General features: G+C 34.8%; 1 protein-coding gene across 6 annotated transcripts in view; it reads left to right on the top strand.

The window, feature by feature from the left end:
• The first annotated feature begins 1,063 nt into the window (after positions 1-1,063).
• Positions 1,064-18,203, top strand: part of LOC127877698 (ras GTPase-activating-like protein IQGAP1) — a 112,382-nt gene continuing 95,242 nt past the window's right edge. The window contains exons 1-3 of one of the 6 annotated variants that reach the window (XM_052423818.1): positions 1,064-1,166; positions 1,439-2,017; positions 3,665-3,803. In XM_052423818.1, coding sequence (XP_052279778.1) covers positions 1,558-2,017; positions 3,665-3,803 — 599 coding nt within the window. In that variant the 5' untranslated portion in view covers positions 1,064-1,166; positions 1,439-1,557. Of the gene's footprint in view, positions 2,018-3,664; positions 3,804-18,203 lie in introns of all 6 variants that reach the window. The other 5 variants (XM_052423820.1, XM_052423822.1, XM_052423821.1 and 2 more) reach the window with 5 other exon arrangements.

The following is an 18,203-nucleotide window of genomic DNA, read 5'->3' as shown; positions in this document are numbered from 1 at the left end:
TTATTATGAATAAATCTGAAGGAAAAGCGGTTCAAGAGACTAGTGTTTTGATTGGCTGTTCAGAAAATGTGTACGTCGGAGTACAAATATGTATGTCGAAGTACAAATTGTACTTTGACGTACAAATATATACTTCGAAGTGTATTTTATATTTATGTCGACGTACAATTATTGTACTTCGACGTACATTTCTCTTTTTAACTTGTAGGTCTTCTTGACTTTCAACCCAAATGGTACGCCATAGTATGTCTTAAGGGTTATCTAAAGAATGCTCCCACTAAAGGGATCAATACAGAGACCTCCCAGTGACTAAGCCAGTTAGCAGACACCCCATCCACTATACCACAGACACCGAACCAGCTATAAATTCCTGTGGCAAGAAAACAAAAAAAATAAGATGCTAGATCTTTAAGCTTGGAACATGTAACTCGTTTTAAGATTGATTTTTTTGTATGCATTACTTAATTATTGCAACAATTATAATATTTTGAACACAATTATGTCCATATATTTATTAAAAATATATGGTTATCAAAAAAAAAAGCTTTTGCCCGTAAATTAGGTAGCACCTATAATCATATTATTTGACTGTCGTGATAAGACTGAAAAACAAAGTGAAAACAGTGAAATATTAAAAACTAATAAATTATTATTGGGTGTAACTCAACTACTAAAGACTTGCACAAACCTATAAATTTTTTATTTAATTCGGACAATAATACCCACATTTGGAATTATTGTATGTACCTCAACAATACAGAGGGAGAAAACTAAAGCCATGTACATAAGCTCGAGCATGATACTTTGTTTTTTATAATCCTAAAATTGCGAATCATTAATCTACCTCAACTTCGGAGAGTGAAATTGTCAAGAGCAAGCAAGTACCAGATACAACAAAATACCATATACATCAACGACAGTAAATACATTCATGAAAAAATACCTGTTGGTACTAAAACAACGTATAACTTTTACAAACATTTGGTGTTTTGTAACCTGTTTCCGCCATACTTTCACCCTAGATTTTTGATTGGATAATAGCCTCACTATTCACCAATGAAATGGCGAATAGGCGCGCGCAATAGAAAGTAACTAAACAAACGTAATTGCGGAAACAATTTCCCTGTGTGTACGGATTAGCCCATTTTGACGTTTAATTTGTGATTGTGGGTTATTAATAAGCGATATTATCGTGTTATTTAGTTGATATTTTACAGGGTTTACACTCTCATGCTGCATGACATTGCAGGGATGTGTGTTCATTTTGAATTTAAATTGAACATGTCAATTAAGGATTAATCGGTGAATCAGTCATTTTCGCCCCTTGTATATTATCTCACTTGCCTTCCTTAACTAATTAATTGATTGATACAAAATTAAACTGTCATAATAATGTTTTAGTTGTTTCCTTCAGATTTTCGAGTTTGTTCAACTGCAGATTTATTGATCCGACACATTATTTATTATAAGTAGTGTAATAAGAAATCAATAAAATGATGGATTAAACTTTAGTTTAAGCCTTTTTTACCATCACCTGGTCAAAACAAATAAAGTAAAATGTCATCACAAGAAGTGTTTGTGGAGGTTAATGGACACGAGATATCTGCAGATGAAACCACAGCGCCTTCTGCAGATGTAAAAGAGCAGAGCCCGAAAGAACCTGTACCCAATGTTTCTGATGGAACAAGTGTTGATTTAGAGGTAGGGGTACCAGAGCCCCTGGTTGAGACAAAAAAAGAAGAGAAACATGAAACTTTGCCTAAAGAGCAGGTAATAAGTGTTGATTTAGAGGTAGGGGTACCAGAGCCCCTGGTTGAGACAAAAAAAGAAGAGACACATGAAACTTTGCCTAAAGAGCAGGTAATAAATGACCATGATGACAATGTTGATCCAGGTGTAGACATACCAGAGCTTGAACTGGAGACAACTGTAGCAGATGATAATGATGGTCTAAGACGGGAATCAGTTACCAAAGATTCACCGCCTTCAGTGGCACCAAAACCAAAGAGGCCTAGCAGTTAGTAATTTTTTTTCTCATGCATTGCTTTTATTCTGTTCAATCACAGCTGGTTTAGATAAATATAACTACAATAAGCAGGCCTTTTTACATATTCTGAGGGTCCAAAAATTTCCTTTTTGGCATTTGCCCAAAATGGAGGAAAAAGACTATTGGTGGGTATGCATTATATGCTTTATTATGATTTTGATTGCCTGAAATAGTAACACATATTAAGTTTAACCGGTGTTTTTTTTCCTTCTTTGGATGGCAGGGCTCGAATTTAACTTTTTTTTCTACTTACAAAACATTGCGAGCAGCTTTAATACCAACTCGCAAAAACAAAAACATTCTCGCAAATTTTGCTAGAAACATAATTTAATTTTGTTTTTTTATATTCAACAGTTAACTTTGCTTTATCTTTCGTATTGTTATTTTCATCTGTGGGCAAAAAGAAACTAGTTATTTTTCGCTTCGACGCCATGTCTGGTCAAGTTTAATGAACACGTGTGAATTATACGACTGTTTAACGTTCTTTGTACCAATACCATCCTCGTATCTGTACTATAAGTATACTAGTCTATATACAAGGTGCGCGCTTCCGCATACGGGTATTAGGACGTTCTATGACCTATGGTTTAGCGTTCAGGACGTCGAACGCATTTAGCAATATTACTGTTTTTTTTCACTATTTCTTTACTCGCAAAAAATTACTAGTGGCTTAAAACTTAACTTGCAATCGGTATTTTTCACTCGCATTTTGCGAGTGTGCGAGTGTTAATTTCGAGCCCTGGATGGGTCCAGTAAACGGATCCGTTCCCAATGACGAATGGACCCGTTCCCAAAATGAACCGGACCCGTCCCAATTTCCGAAAAAAATACAAAATTCCAAATCAAAATAGAGTAAACAATCCCCAAAAACGCCAACTTGACGTATATCGAGACCATTTTAACTTGCTGCCGATTAGACTTCTTGATCATTGACTGGTTTAAACATGTAACGTTACATTTGCACAAAAAATTTGTGTATGTTATTGCCAAATATAAACCAGTCTGAATTTTCGTACGCTTCCGGAAATATTTGCCATGAGTCACAATAGTAAGTATTACTGAAAGAAATTAAGGCAAAGTAAATCATTAAGCGATTTTGGCTTCATAAAAAGTTTGGCGTCTGTTTGGTCCACCTATTCCCCTCACTGCAACAAAAATTGTTGAAGATGACAGTAGTCTAGTGATAATGCCATGCAGCCTGGGGGTGTCTGGACTCTCATCAGCCCAGAAAGACGCCATTCTTGCTATATTTAAAGCAGATAAAAACAGAGAACTATGTCTGTAACAATCTGTGATTCCATAGCCTGTTGTTGTTTGTGCAAGACTGTGAATAAAAGTTTATGTTGCTTTCCTGTGTCATTAAAGCTGACAAAAGTTACATTCATTAAAATACCATTTTTCAATTGGTACAATTCACAACTTGATTTTTCCCAATTGGAAGATTTCGCGACTTGTTTTTTTCCCAAGTTGGTGATTTCACGACGCAAAAATTCCCAATGGCATGGGTACTGGACCTGTTCCCAATTGGGTGAAAAATCACTGGTTAAACATCTTCCAATAATAATGAGTTTATTTGGGTACAGGTATATAATAACAAAGCCCTGCCGTGTATTTCAGCAAGCGTGGTGCATGATGCTCCACCGCCATACCGCCCGCACCAGGAGCACACAGGTCACATGAGTGCAGAGGAGATGGACCAGCAGAGGAGACAGAATATCGCCTACGAGTACCTGTGCCACCTTGAGGAGAGCAAAGTGTAAGTGCACTGTAAGGGCAGGGCTTGTTTTCAGTGCTAGGGGATTGCAGCATTTCTTTCCATCATTTTGGAAAGGGGAAGCAGGCTACTTATTTTTGAGAAGGGGGTAGACATCTTGGGTGATTTTATGAATAACCAGAAGATTGACAAAAAGGGACAAGAAAGGATGAGAAACATTACCAAAGGGTGGGACCAGTCTTCATGGTATTAGCCCGACAGCCTGGGACTGGTGAAATGGTATTCGGGCTGTTAGAAAAAAAAAAATTATATATTCGGGCTATTGGATTTCATGACTGTTTTAAATAAAGCATAATTATTTGGGCTAATGGTTTAAATATATTACCGTGAAGACTGTGGGACATAAAAATTGAAGAGGGCTTCATTTAGACATGGTAGAGCATACAAATGGTAGGGCTCCCCCTTGCTTTCCTCATCTGATTAGAACCTAATTTGAGCAATAGACTTATAAAGGCTACAACTATAGTAGAAACAAAACCCCTGACTTAATTTTGGCAGTACTAGACTACCATAGTTGTTGAAGTAAATACTTTATGGATAATCTGAGACATATATTTCTGACTGAGAAGCATATTTACCGACATCAATTTTGTACTGCTTAGAGTTTGCATCTGGGCCAAACTATTAGCTTTGTTAATTGTTATTGTTATAATTTGCTCAACCTTATCCAAAGTTACCTCATGTGTGGCTTAGAAAAAGTGTCCAAGTATTTTCTATTTTGATTCAATTTGTTACTGTTGAATGCAAAGATTTTTAAATGAACATTTGTTGCTGGCTATAATGACTAGACTAAACTAAAGCCTTTAAGGTAATATTTTATGGTGACATTATTTAGATTACATGTACGTGGAGACATTCTCACTTACTTCCAGTCTTTCAGTGTTTATAAATCATGAAGTATACTGTAAAATAATAGAAGTGACACTGTATAGAGGTAAATTAACGGTACTTATCATATGGCATGGCTGTCACTTCAATTATATGGCTTTTTATGCAGGCTCAGGTCTACTAGCAGTGATTAATTCCAGGTGATAAGAATGTAAACCTTAATTAGATTCAGCCATGTATGCTGTGCCCAATACATGCCCATTAAACAGTATAATTTGTATTTTGTTTAAATGTAAACACATTTTTCTTGTATGTTTAATTATGTACTTTTATATTATTTAAAGCTGTTGAGTATTTATTTTCTGACAAATTTAATCACGACTAGTAACCAGTGTTTGTTTTGGTCAAAAATATCTGCTATAAGGTTTTGACTGTTCAGTTCTTATCTCGGAGTGTAACTGTAACTGAAAAACAAAACTGCAGTACATGTACATGTACTTAAATAAACATTGAACATGCCCAATATTGCATCTGTTTATATAAGGAAGACAAAATAACAAATAAAAACAAACTTATTTGTTAAACCACTGAATTATTTAAGCATGATAAATTCACAATTTTTTCCCAAATGAGCCGTTTCATCGAAGCAAAAATTCCCAAAATGGCCAATTTTGTCGATTAAAATTTCCCAATTCTCCTTTTCCCAAAATAGGCAGATAAACCCCTGATATTTGTATATTTAGAGAGATCCTGCTTTAGTTTTCACATTATGTGTATAACTTGTCTTCTCATTGTATTTTGAATGAACAAAATTAAGTTTCAGGATTTTGGGGAAAAACATATACAATTAGGGAAATAATTTAAATCTGACCTAAAAGGACATAGCCTCGGAATGGATGTTTAACAGTAACCAACTAAAAACTTCTGTACTCCTAGGTACTAGGGCAATGTACTTTTTTGAACACTGGTCCAGACAGTATATTAGACTGTCCTAGTATTAAAGATTTTAGAAAAATCTATGTAAAATACATCATTTTAAAATTAATGTTAAACACATTGAACAAAATGACATTTACAAATAAGTATCCTATTAAAAACAGACTTTAATGTTTTTAATGATCTTCAGGGCTTTGTTTAGAAAATAAAACATGATTACAACAAAAATGTCAAGACATCACAAGGGATGTGAACACTCGTGCAATTTTGCAGATTTGATGTTGGTGTGTATTCTTAGTATAATTTTGCATAATGCAAGTAACGCAAAGATTTTGATGTTTATGTGATTTGAAATTGGTTATTTTACAGCGTTTTGTACAATACTGACTTATATATTTATACTTGTATGCAGCTGCTATACTCACATTGGACTGGCCTATCAGTTTGTCAGATTGGTATTTCAGCTGTCATTTTTTGTTGTTGTTCAAAATTGGGGCAGGTATCTAGACCCTGCATTCCCCATGGAAAAAAGTATACTTCTTCCCAAATGGGACCAAACAATTCCCAATTGAAGGTTTCAAAAAAAATTTTTTTAGATCAATATTTAGTTTATCTCCCATCCAGCTCTGCAATTTACACTTTATTAAATTTGATATTTAAAACTTTTTAATTCTCATTTTTGAAGTATAAATGTAAGCAAAAAATCAACAACACGAAATCCCAATTCTGATCAAAATACTGCGATTTTACCCAATCTGAAGGGACCCAGCCCCATTCCCAAAATGGTGAAAAAAACACAGGCTGTTAACTCGTACAAATATATTACTGTATTGTAAACTACACTGTTAAATAGTCAAATATTATTCCTGTGTTATGATAAGCTTAACAACATCATGAAATCAGAATTTGTTCTGTCTTCTTCATGTCAAGGTTTTTAGTTTTATCATTTGATAATCATTTTTAGGTTATCATGACCTCAGTGTGTATGTGATAGCCTTGAGCAGAATTGTAGCAGTCAATCAAGTCAGGCATGCAATAGGCTGACATTGATATAATCTGGTCACAGTAAAACAATACAAATATAATAATAGATTTTGTGTAAAATATCAAGTTTTGGTATACATGTATGGTAGAAGTGATCTTTACTTATTAGATTGCCAGATAAAGTTCCTAGTTTATATTGCAAACTGCTTATAACTTATAAATCTGATTCAGTTTCATTATGATGAATGCTGTATTTGTTTGTCAACATCGCAAGCTTTTGCAAAATTTGTTGTTCAGTATTTCAGTGTGACTTAAATAAGGAAGTTAAAATCTTATTCTAATGGGTGGTTAAAAATGATTTTTTTCTAAAACAGGAAGAATATATCATTTCTAGCAATTGACTATCTGATTAAGTGCATATTGTACAGAGTATTATTAGTAATTGAATAAAAAGCTTCTTAAAGGGAAGGGATATGACCACAAATTTCATTTATTGGGTATTTATTATGCCCCCCTTCGAAGAAGAGGGGGTATATTGCTTTGCTCATGTCGGTCGGTCGGTATGTCGGTCCGTCCACCAGGTGGTTTCCGGATGATAACTCAAGAACGCATACGCCTAGGATCATGAAACTTCATAGGTAAATTGATCATGACTCGCAGATGACCCCTATTGATTTTGAGGTCACTAGGTCAAAGGTCAAGGTCACGGTGACCCGAAATAGTAAAATGGTTTCCGGATGATAACTCAAGAACGCATACGCCTAGGATCATGAAACTTCATGGGTAGATTGATCATGACTTGCAGATGACCCCTATTGATTTTGAGGTCACTAGGTCAAAGGTCAAAGTCACGGTGACCCGAAATAGTAAAATGGTTTCCGGATGATAACTCAAGAATGCATACGCCTAGGATCATGAAACTTCATGGGTAGATTGATCATGACTCGCAGATGACCCCTATTGATTTTGAGGTCACTAGGTCAAAGGTCAAGGTCACGGTGACCCAAAATAGTAAAATGGTTTCCGGATGATAACTCAAGAATTCATACGCCTAGGATCATGAAACTTCATGGGTAGATTGATCAAGACTCGCAGATGACCCCTATTGATTTTGAGGTCACTAGGTCAAAGGTCAAGGTCACGGTGACCCGAAATAGTAAAATGGTTTTCGGATGATAACTCAAGAACGCATATGCCTAGGATCATGAAACTTCATAGGTAGATTGATCATGACTCGCAGATGACCCCTATTGATTTTGAGGTCACAAGGTCAAAGGTCAAGGTCACGGTGACCCGAAATAGTAAAATGATTTTCAGATGATAACTCAAGAACGCTTTTGCCTAGGATCATGACACTTCATAGGTACATTGATCTTGACTCGAAGATGACCCCTATTGATTTTCAGGTCACTAGGTCAAAGGTCAAGGTCACAGTGACAAAAAACGTTTTCACACAATGGCTGCCACTACAACGGACAGCCCATATGGGGGGCATGCATGTTTTACAAACAGCCCTTGTTTATGGGATTTGTTTTGACAATGATGTCTGTGGCGCAATAAAATAATTGTTCTTTGGACTTAAATTTGCATATGAAAAACACTCTGAGAAGATGGTAGTTATCATAATGATTATTTATGTCTAAATTGTGCTGAAGGGGGTTGTGTTTATGGGATAAACTTTTGATACACCGTTGGCATTGGATGGATGGCTAAAAGTTGTTTTCATTTTTCATTGTCTTTCCAGTATATACATTTGCATTAACATGTGTCTATAGATAAAGTTACTTAGTGATCAAGAATTGTCATGCCTACAGTTACCTAAGTTATTCATAAATGTCATGGGTTTAGGTCTGACTTGTATGATGCAACCTTTTACCCAATTAAGTGATAATGACTGCCAGCATCAAATTATTTAGAAGTTACCTCTACTAATTAAAATATCTGCTTCCTGTCTGATCTGTATCCTGTGTACCCAGCTTGTCAAAACTATAAATTTGAGTGTCATAAAATCATGTGGTTTCAGGAAAGAAATTAACTAAAAATTAAAATTAAATCTAAGTTTATACTGTGTATATTAATGAATTTCGCCGGCCGATGTGTCCAACTTCCAGGCACCTGGAAGACTGTACAAGTTGGAGCTGTCAGCTGTCCGATGAGTGAGGCAGTTTAATACGTCAGTCACAAATAGAGTCTGATCAGCAGATAATCGCACGGTAACTGGGTCATTTTTAGCATCGGGCAGCGTCCGCTTTAATTTACTTAAAATTTTGCCCAACGTGGGGCACAGGAAGGAATCAAGTTGAGATAAAAAAGAGTTTAAAAAAAGATTGCATGATCAACGCACAGTAACGGCCTGCCATCGGATTTGTTGAACATGTATTATAACAAGCTCCGTCCGGCATTGTCCGGCCATTGTGCCGGGGCCCTCCAGCAATCAGACAGTCGCTGGCCGATGTATATGTCCCTGGGTAATACCTTGAATATTGCTGATACATGAACAATGAATCCGATGTCGGTTCCGATGAGCTTAAAAATACTATGCCTGCTGATTAGGCGGTGATTGGTCTCTATTTGTGACTGAGGTATAAGAAAAGGAAACACATTTTGTACATGCAATCTGTCCTTGTACCTGTATTGCTATGTAGCAGGGACGTCTTCCCCTGCCAAAATGTCTTCAAAATAAGGCAATTTACTGTCAAATTCAACTGCATTTTTTTACTAACAGGTTACCAAATTTAATGCATTAATTTTACACATGAACTTTTGGATCTGGGCCCATGCTCTACATGTAGCTTTTGCAGCAAATTTCTGATAACATTTTAAAAGTGAAAGAACACCTGATCACCAATTCTATATTGCTGTACATTTAATGCTTGCTACCATGATTTATACCGTAAAATGTTGTGCATGTCATTTAAGTTTGTTGACTTGTTTGCTAGTGGTTTGTCATGCATGACTTTGCAAGGTGTTAACTGGAGTCTTATATAATGTGTGTTGTCTCTGTCCTGTTACACTGCACTTATATTGATGCATATGCTTTCCCACATAAGTGTTACATCATTAAAGTTACATGTAATTGCTGATGCCTCAAAGTATGTGTCTTTATTTATGAAATCATCTGATCTCTTTCAAAGTCAACTATTAAACAGATTTTAGTCTGAACTTTAACAGCTGCCATTGACTATTTAACTCTACTTTAAAGATGTTAAACAAAGCTGTATTTAGATACAATTTGTATTGTAAGTAGGTATGTTGGTAAAACAAAGATTAATTCATAGTTTTTGTTGAAATGTTTTTTCAAATTCACAAGAATGCAGGCACTTGTTTTTTTTAATTATTATAGTGATGAAAGTTTAATGAACTTTACTTGTATGTTATTGTATAATAATGTACAGTTGTCTCGCCCTTTAGATGCATTCATGTCTGTTTTGCATTATGAATCTGCAACATCAGGAACATAATTGATTTTTAATGATTGTAAATTGAGAAGACGGGTTTATTTTATCTGAAGCCAAAGGTAATTGATTTTAATACCGAGATTTGTCCTGCAGAAAGAAGCAACACACGTTGTTGATATATATGTACCAAAATCTATGGAACAGGTTGCAAGGAAAAGAGTATACAACACACTTGTTGACTTTTTTTCAGAATTTGCTGATATTATTAGTGCATGCATCTTATTGTTTATAGCTATCATCTGCATTTAGGTTAAACAAGTGACAGTTCTATTGTGTGAAATTTCTCAACGAACAAAGAAAGAGCTGCATTTGTGTGTGTGCAAAATTTCAGTTGTTAACAGCTAATAGGCTCAGTGGTGTTCTTGTTTTAAGTGGATACGGAAGGAAGTTGTACTTGTATCGATACACTGCATCCTCCTTCTTGGCCTCTTGCTAAAACACTTTGTACACAATTTATAAAGATAGCAGATGAGAATGATATTAAAGACTACCATTTTCCACTTTGGTATTTCCGTCTTCTCCATGATATACAATTTATTTGAAAAAAAAAATACAATTAAGCACTACATAAGAACTTTTGAATCTGATGTTGAAATAAAGGGTTGGTGAGGTTGCCAGAAACAAACCATTTTTGTTGTTGTTGTTGAGGCCTGACCTTAGACTCCTTGGTGACTAATTGTAACATTTATGCCTTCATCATCGATTTCAAGTTTCAATAATATGGGTGTGGTCCAAAAAACCTTGTCATACACAAGTTCTAACATTGTCATACATGGGTTTCAACATATTTATGTGAGTGACACTACCAGTATACATTGTTGAACAGCTGTTGTCAACTTTAATACATGAAACAAAACAGGTTTACATGAATAAGATTTTGTAACCAGTCGCTGTTGGCTGTTTAACATTGTAAAACACTCTTTAATTTGTCTGATTTGCATTCAGTGGTTTAGTTATTGCTAGAGGCATCTATCAATTGGACAAGATTGCAGCTAAGTCCTGAAACAGCTGTTCTGACTTATTTGTATAGATTTTTATCATAAATTGTACAAATGCATTCAATTGTAAAATTAAACATAAGATATGGTTTTTAGACTTTAATCACTCTAAGGTAGGAAAGATAGTATTTATATTTCTAGCAGTATCAGCGGCTATTTACATAATGTTCCTGTTTTAATTCTTCCAGTCTCTCTAGACCAGTAATCTTCCATTTAATAAAGCTCTGACAATCAGTAGTCGTAGAGGTAAGGTTGTCAATGGTAACATTTTTGCTCATTCACGCCACTTGCCGGAGGTTGCTGTCAAGAGCCCCTACCACAACTCCCAAAAAATCCAAACCTTTCCTTCATATGAGAAATGCTTACAGTTATGAAGTGTATTATGCGCTCTTTATTTTATGCTTTCCGGTGGTTTATAGAGAAATATCAGTAAATTTAAACTGATAATTTCACTGTTTCAAACAATAAAAATTATCAGTGAAAATTATCGAAAATTTTCACTGTTTATGTTAAATGACATCATTTTTTTGACGAAATGACGTCATTTTCCCAGCGAAATTCTTAAGTTAAACTCTTTAACAATGTATATAAACTGTGAAAAAAGCATAAAATAAAAAGAAAATTTGTTGGGTTCGGCGGATTATCGATTTTAATTCACTTGTGATCATATAAAATATATTTTTTCTATGATCACTTGTGAATTAAAATCAATAATCCACTGAATCCAACAAATATCCTCTATATAATAATGGCTCAGAGGACCTGGACATTCATCAGCCAGTATTCAATGACCAATGGTCTTGAAGAAGAGGATCTTTGTTCAATGATTACAATTGACCAGTCGCCAAATTATCGATCGCTCCGCCCACATAGTCACGTGGTCTAGTGATTAGAAAACTCCGACAAGCAGATCGCAATTATAGCGCATTACGTGAGTGAAATACTATACTTGTAACGATGTATCATGCTCTTTTTAAAGAGCACTAAACTAAACTGCTTTGTACAACTTTCATACAATCATAAATACTTTAGAGAGAAATGGCGTAATCAAAATGAATGAGTTAACTATCAGAAACGTTTCTTATACATATTATAGGAAGTTGATGAAAAATCAGTGGTAAAAATGAGCATTTATTTCATATTGATTTTGAACTTGTATTAAAACCGTCTGGCAGTGAACCCGGTTGCTATTCATATATAATTTTGAAACTATTTTTATTAAATGCAAATGACACATCCATATCATGATGGGTTTTTTGTTTATTAAAAATGTTTAGATCTTTGTTTATTGTGTTATTTTTAAAAAGACACCGATTTTTTTAATTTAGATATAAATGAAATTTTGATTGTAACCATAATATAATACAGGCCTAATTTCGTGGTTTCATTAACAGATCTAATGTGCATTTTATTTCATTTATGTTTAATGGGAACCTGCTACATTTCACTATCGAAAAAATGAAATTTTGGTATTACGGTGCTGTTCACGAACATTCGAATTGAATACATTTAGCATATTATGCATTTGTTTATTTATAGCAAGATGGCCCTTATATGTTAATTGCAATTTTCACATTTCTCCCCGTATCAATATATGTTGTATTAAAAATGTTGTTGTTGTTGTTGTATTATAAGCCTTACATTTTACACTTGAAGTCGCTTTAAGCAGAGACGTAGATAACGTCTCTGCTTTAAGCTAGCTAAGCCTCGTTGAAATCACCTTTTTGTTGTTTTAACTTTAGTTTAAACAATATTTAAGTTAACAATTTATAATGATTTCCATTGTTTATGATCCATAGAAAATAAATATATAATTGGAAATCATTTAAGTAATTAAATATTTCTTTTCTTGTGTACAGTACCTAACAATGCCTTAATGTTCATTCATTCTGAGATCCACGCAACATACTGTCATTTATTAATAATCGACAATTTCGCTGAGATTAATAAGCACGTGTGGCAATTATTATGTTGCCCAAATTGCTTAATAATATTGTGCATCAAACGGTATAACACGTTTTATAGAACACGCAACTGGTGTGGTTACACTATTTATTGTGTTTGTTTTCTCATTACTCGTTCATATGTTCAAGAAATAAAGATAAAATAATAACCTTTTATAAAGTATGTATAGCACCTACAATTTTGAATAATGATCGAACAGTAATGATCATGCTTTTGATATAAAATCTGTGTAAACCCTTAAAAATTACGTCCATTCCATATGTACGATACGCTTTGTTTGTCGGACAAAATGGCGGCCAGATAAGCGTTGCTGAGGGGTGTGCGAAAACTCGCAATCTGATTGGCTGATCGACAAAATGTGGGCGGAGTTGGCGACTGGTCAATTCCTCATAATCATGTGCATCTCAAAATGCAAATTAGACTTTTAGACCCTGTGTCCTGTTGCAATAATGCACTTATACAATAACAAATTCAAGCCATAAATTTATCTTTAAAAAAATAAAAATGTAATAATAGTTTGGATATAAAACCATTTTAAGTTCATTTTAAAAGTTTGTCACAAAATTTCAGTGCTTTGATTGTTTGCATACTCAGTTCATGTTTTAATTGTCAGACTGGTGGATATGTAGCCTGCAATGTATGACATTCACTGATGCAGCCAGAGTGGCGGACATCTTATCTTACTTAATTGTTACTGTCCATACAAGGTACAGACTTCTAGATTGAATTATGAATAACACAAAAATTAAATGAATGTCAGAGCACTGTCTGCCTTTAAAAACACATCTTAACTTGTACTGGAACCGTTCTGGTTGTTGTATATAAACTGTAACACATTAAAAGAAATATAATCTAATATGTCTAACGGATATGGTCACTTAAATCTTTGTGTACATCTGGCCCCAGGCACTATGAAAATGGACTAAAATACTGCAAATAATCAAGATTTGTGATATTAGGGGCAAAAGTTATTATCATTGCAATTAAATAATTCTTGAGGACTCTTTTTTTATGTTCTAACTGAATAATGTCAAAGTCATGGTCACTCTTTGTGCTATTTTTTTATGCAAATGCCAAATCCAGTTAGGCAAAGGCAATCAAAATGGTCAATTAGCTGAGATGAACTTTATTGATGATATTGAGTTATAACAGGCTTTTTTCCTGTCTTTGTAAGGTGGCTTTTGACATTTCAGTGTGTGAAAAAATGAGTTGCAAACTTGTCAAAATTCGGGAAAAAGATTCACACACTTTTTATATTGAAGCTCTGCTATATTTGACGTATGTATTTAGCAGCCTTGTCCTTCCTTCATGATTTTTCTTTTATTGTTGATATTAATCCAGACTTACGCCAAGTGTCTAGAAAAAAGGCCGTGGCAAAATGCGGCGTCTCATCTGGGTCTGCGCTGTTTGCTTAAAGGAAATTCTGTAAGAAATATTCTAAATATAGAAATAAATATACCTAATTTTGGAAATAAATTGATCCATTGATTAAGAAGGATGGGACAGAGTCCACTAGGCATAAATGGGTTAAATTGTCTTCAAAATATTCATGGAAAACCCTAATACCCCAACGACACTATGGTTTATTAAGGACAGTAATTAAGCGCTTGAAAGAAGTGTATTGCCTCACATTACTGTTGTCTGTCCTTGGGTTTACTTAATATAATTCAGGCACGTGCTTTTGTTTAAATAGAAAAAGACTAATAATACCATGATTGGTAAACTTAGCTTTGTTCAGTCTTCATAAAACTTGCTAAATGCGAGCCATCCAGACTGGCATTTTTAGCTCACCTGAGCAACGTGCTCATGGTGAACTTTGCGTTGTCCGTTGTGCGACGTCAACATTTGCCTTGTTCACTCTCAGGCCACATTTATTGTCCAATCTTCATGAAATTTGGTCAGAAGATTGGTTTCAATGATATCTTGGATGAGTTCGAAAATGGCTACGTTTGCTTGAAAAACATGGCTGCCAAGGGGAGGGGCATTTTTCCTTACATGGCTATAGTAAACACTCTAGAGGCCACATTTATTGTCTGATCTTCATGAAACTTGGTCAGAAGATTCATCCCAATAATATCTTGGACGAGTTCGAAAATGATGCTGGTTGGTTGAAAAACATGGCCGCCAGGGGGCGGGGCATTTTTCCTTATATGGCTATAGTAAAACCTTATTAACACTCTAGAGGCCACATTTATTGTCTGATCATCATGAAACTTGGTCAGAAGATTCATCCTAATATATATCTTGGAAGAGTTTGGAAATGATGCCCGTTGGTTGAAAAACATGGCCGCCAGGGGGCAGGGCATTTTTCCTTATATGGCTTTAGTAAAACCTTGTTAACACTCTAGAGGCCACATTTATTGTCCAATCTTGATGAAATATGGTCAGAAGATTTATCTTAATGATATCTTGGATGAGTTCGAAAATGGCTACGTTTGCTTGAATAACATGGCCGCCAAGGGGCGGGGCACTTTTCCTTATATGGCCATATAAGGCTATAGTAAAATCTTGTTAACACTCTAGAGGCCACATTTATAGTCCAATCTTCATGAAACTCGGTCAGAAGATTAATCCCAATAATATCTTGGACGAGTTCAAAAATGATGCCAGTTGGTGGAAAAACATGGCCACAGGGGGCGGGGCTATTTTCCTTATATACCTATAGTAAAACCTTGTTAACACTCTAGAGGTCACATTTATTTTCCGATCATCATGAAACTTGGTCAGAAGATCTGTCCCAATGATATCTTGGATGAGTTTGAAAATGGTTTTGGTTGCTTTAAAAACATGGCCACCAGGCGCAGGACATTTTTCCTTATATGGCTATAGTAAAACCTTGTTAACACTCTAGAGGCCACATTTATTGTCCAATTTTCATGAAATTTGGTCAGGAGATTGGTCTCAATGATATCTTGGATGAGTTCGAAAATAATTATGTTTGCTTTAAAAAATGGCTTCCAAGGAGAGGGCATTTTTCCTTATATGGCTATAGTAAAATCTTGTTAACACTCTAGAGGCCACATTTACTGTCCGATCTTCATGAAACTTGGTCAGAAGATTCATCCCGATAATATCTTGGATGAGTTCAAAAATGATGCCGATTGATTGAAAAACATGGCTGCCAGGGGGCGGGGCATTTTTCCTTATATGGCTGTTGTAAAACCTTGTTAAGACTCTAGAGGCTACATTTATTTTCCGATCTTTGTAAAACTTGGTCACAAGATTTGTCCCAATAATTTCTTGTTATCTAAGGTGAGCGACTTTGATCCTTTCAGGCCCTCTTGTTTTTAAAATATAAACAAATTGTTGAATATAAAGTCAATACAATTTTCCTCTGAAGAACTAAATATTATTAGATTTGTCCGTGTCCAAACATGTTTTGTAGGGGCTTCAGTGTCAGGGATACATTTCTACTTATCTTATAAAAGGCAACATATCGTCCCACTAATTCTTAATGCACGAATGTCCAAAATAGTGATTTTGAGAAAATCGCTTCTAAAGTTTTGAAATAACAAACCATGTATTTTAAAACAAGATATCTTTGTGAAATTTTGACAGGTGGTTGAGATGTATGCATTCTATCAATTTGCAAAATTTAAAGACAATTGCTTTTAAAATAAAAAAAGTTATATTAAGTAATAAATTTTGTTAATCTGTCGATTTGTGCATTTTTTTTTACTTTTGTGCATTTACAATTAGTGGTACGTAGAAGACGATGCTATTGGCTGAATCCTACACATTTGTGATTTACGAATTAAAATTAATAAAAAATTGTCACGTTTTGTCAATGTTGAGGGGTCAATAATGCCTTAGTAGAGAAAGTACTCATTATGTTGTTTGTTGCATCGTGTAGAGCTCGTCAAGCCTGACAAAATGATACCAAATATGCCATTTTTGACATTCGCGACTTAAGAATTAAGGTGACAATATTGTATATTTATATTTATAGATTCAGGTTAGTTTATGAGAATTTATACATTATAAGACCTGCAGACATTGAAATTTGTAAAGCTAATTTAATCTACCTAATTATGCGTCATCTTTCAACAATATTTTATTAAACCGCCTTGATCTAATCTATAAATGTATCAGTTTGCCGTGACGAATATTATATGCAGATCACTCGATCATGCATATATCATGAAGTACAAGTAATGCATTTAAATGCACACAGAGTAAAGATTGGAGACTTAAAGTAAAACAGATTATGTACAGATATTAAGCTTGCTACCATCTTTTACATGTACTTCAGCATTTTATGTTTTATCAATTCAAACTTGTAGTTGCAGATATTTATGTTGACTTTAAAAACGTATTTGATAAGTACATGTACAATCTTTTTGCTGTTTATGAGACTTTGAGATAATACCGGTTAGGCTGACATTTTTAATGTTAAATTTGTGTCAGAATTTTTTTTCTGAAAAATAAAATTGCATGCAGAACAGTATATGTATTATATTCTAAAACATTTTGTGTTGTTTCTATGCAATAATAATGTAATGTGTAAAATGTTTTTGATGACTATGAACATTTTACTCCATTATTCTGTACACATTTCACACTTGGTTATAGTGTTGTTGTTAATGTTGTGGTTGTAGATATAGAAAGTTGGTCTAAACATTGGTTTAATTGATATCTCGGACGAGTTTGAAAATGGACGGGATCGGTGAAAAAACATGGCCGCCAGTGGGTGGGGCATTTTTCTCTATATGTATATTGTGAAAACGTGAACACAGTAGAAGTCACATTTTTGGCCCAATTTTCATGAAATTTGCTCAGAACATTTGGTTCCGGTCAGTTGAATAACATGGCTGCTGGGAGGGGGGCAGTTTTCTCATTATGCCCCCCCCCCTTCCCCTTCGAAGAAGAGGGGGTATATTGTTTTGCTCATGTCGGTCCGTCCGTCCACCAGATGGTTTCCGGATGATAACTCAAGAGCGCTTATGCCAAGGATCATGAAACTTCATAGGTACATTGATCATGACTCGCAGATGACTCCTATTTATTTTTATGTCACTAGGTCAAAGGTCAAGGTCACGATGACCCGAAATAGTAAACTGGTGTCCGGATGATTACTCAAGATAACTTATGCCTAGGATCATGAAACTTCATAGATACATTGATCATGACTCGCAGATGACCCCTATTGATTTTCAGGTTACAAGGTCAAAGGTCAAGGTCACGGTGACCCAAAGCAGTAAAATGATTTCCTG

Source organism: Dreissena polymorpha, chromosome 4 (assembly GCF_020536995.1).
Source record: "Dreissena polymorpha isolate Duluth1 chromosome 4, UMN_Dpol_1.0, whole genome shotgun sequence".
NCBI classification, from domain to species: domain Eukaryota; kingdom Metazoa; phylum Mollusca; class Bivalvia; order Myida; family Dreissenidae; genus Dreissena; species Dreissena polymorpha.
The sequence above is the reverse complement of the archived record's forward strand: the minus strand, read 5'-3'. Positions and strand labels throughout refer to the sequence as shown.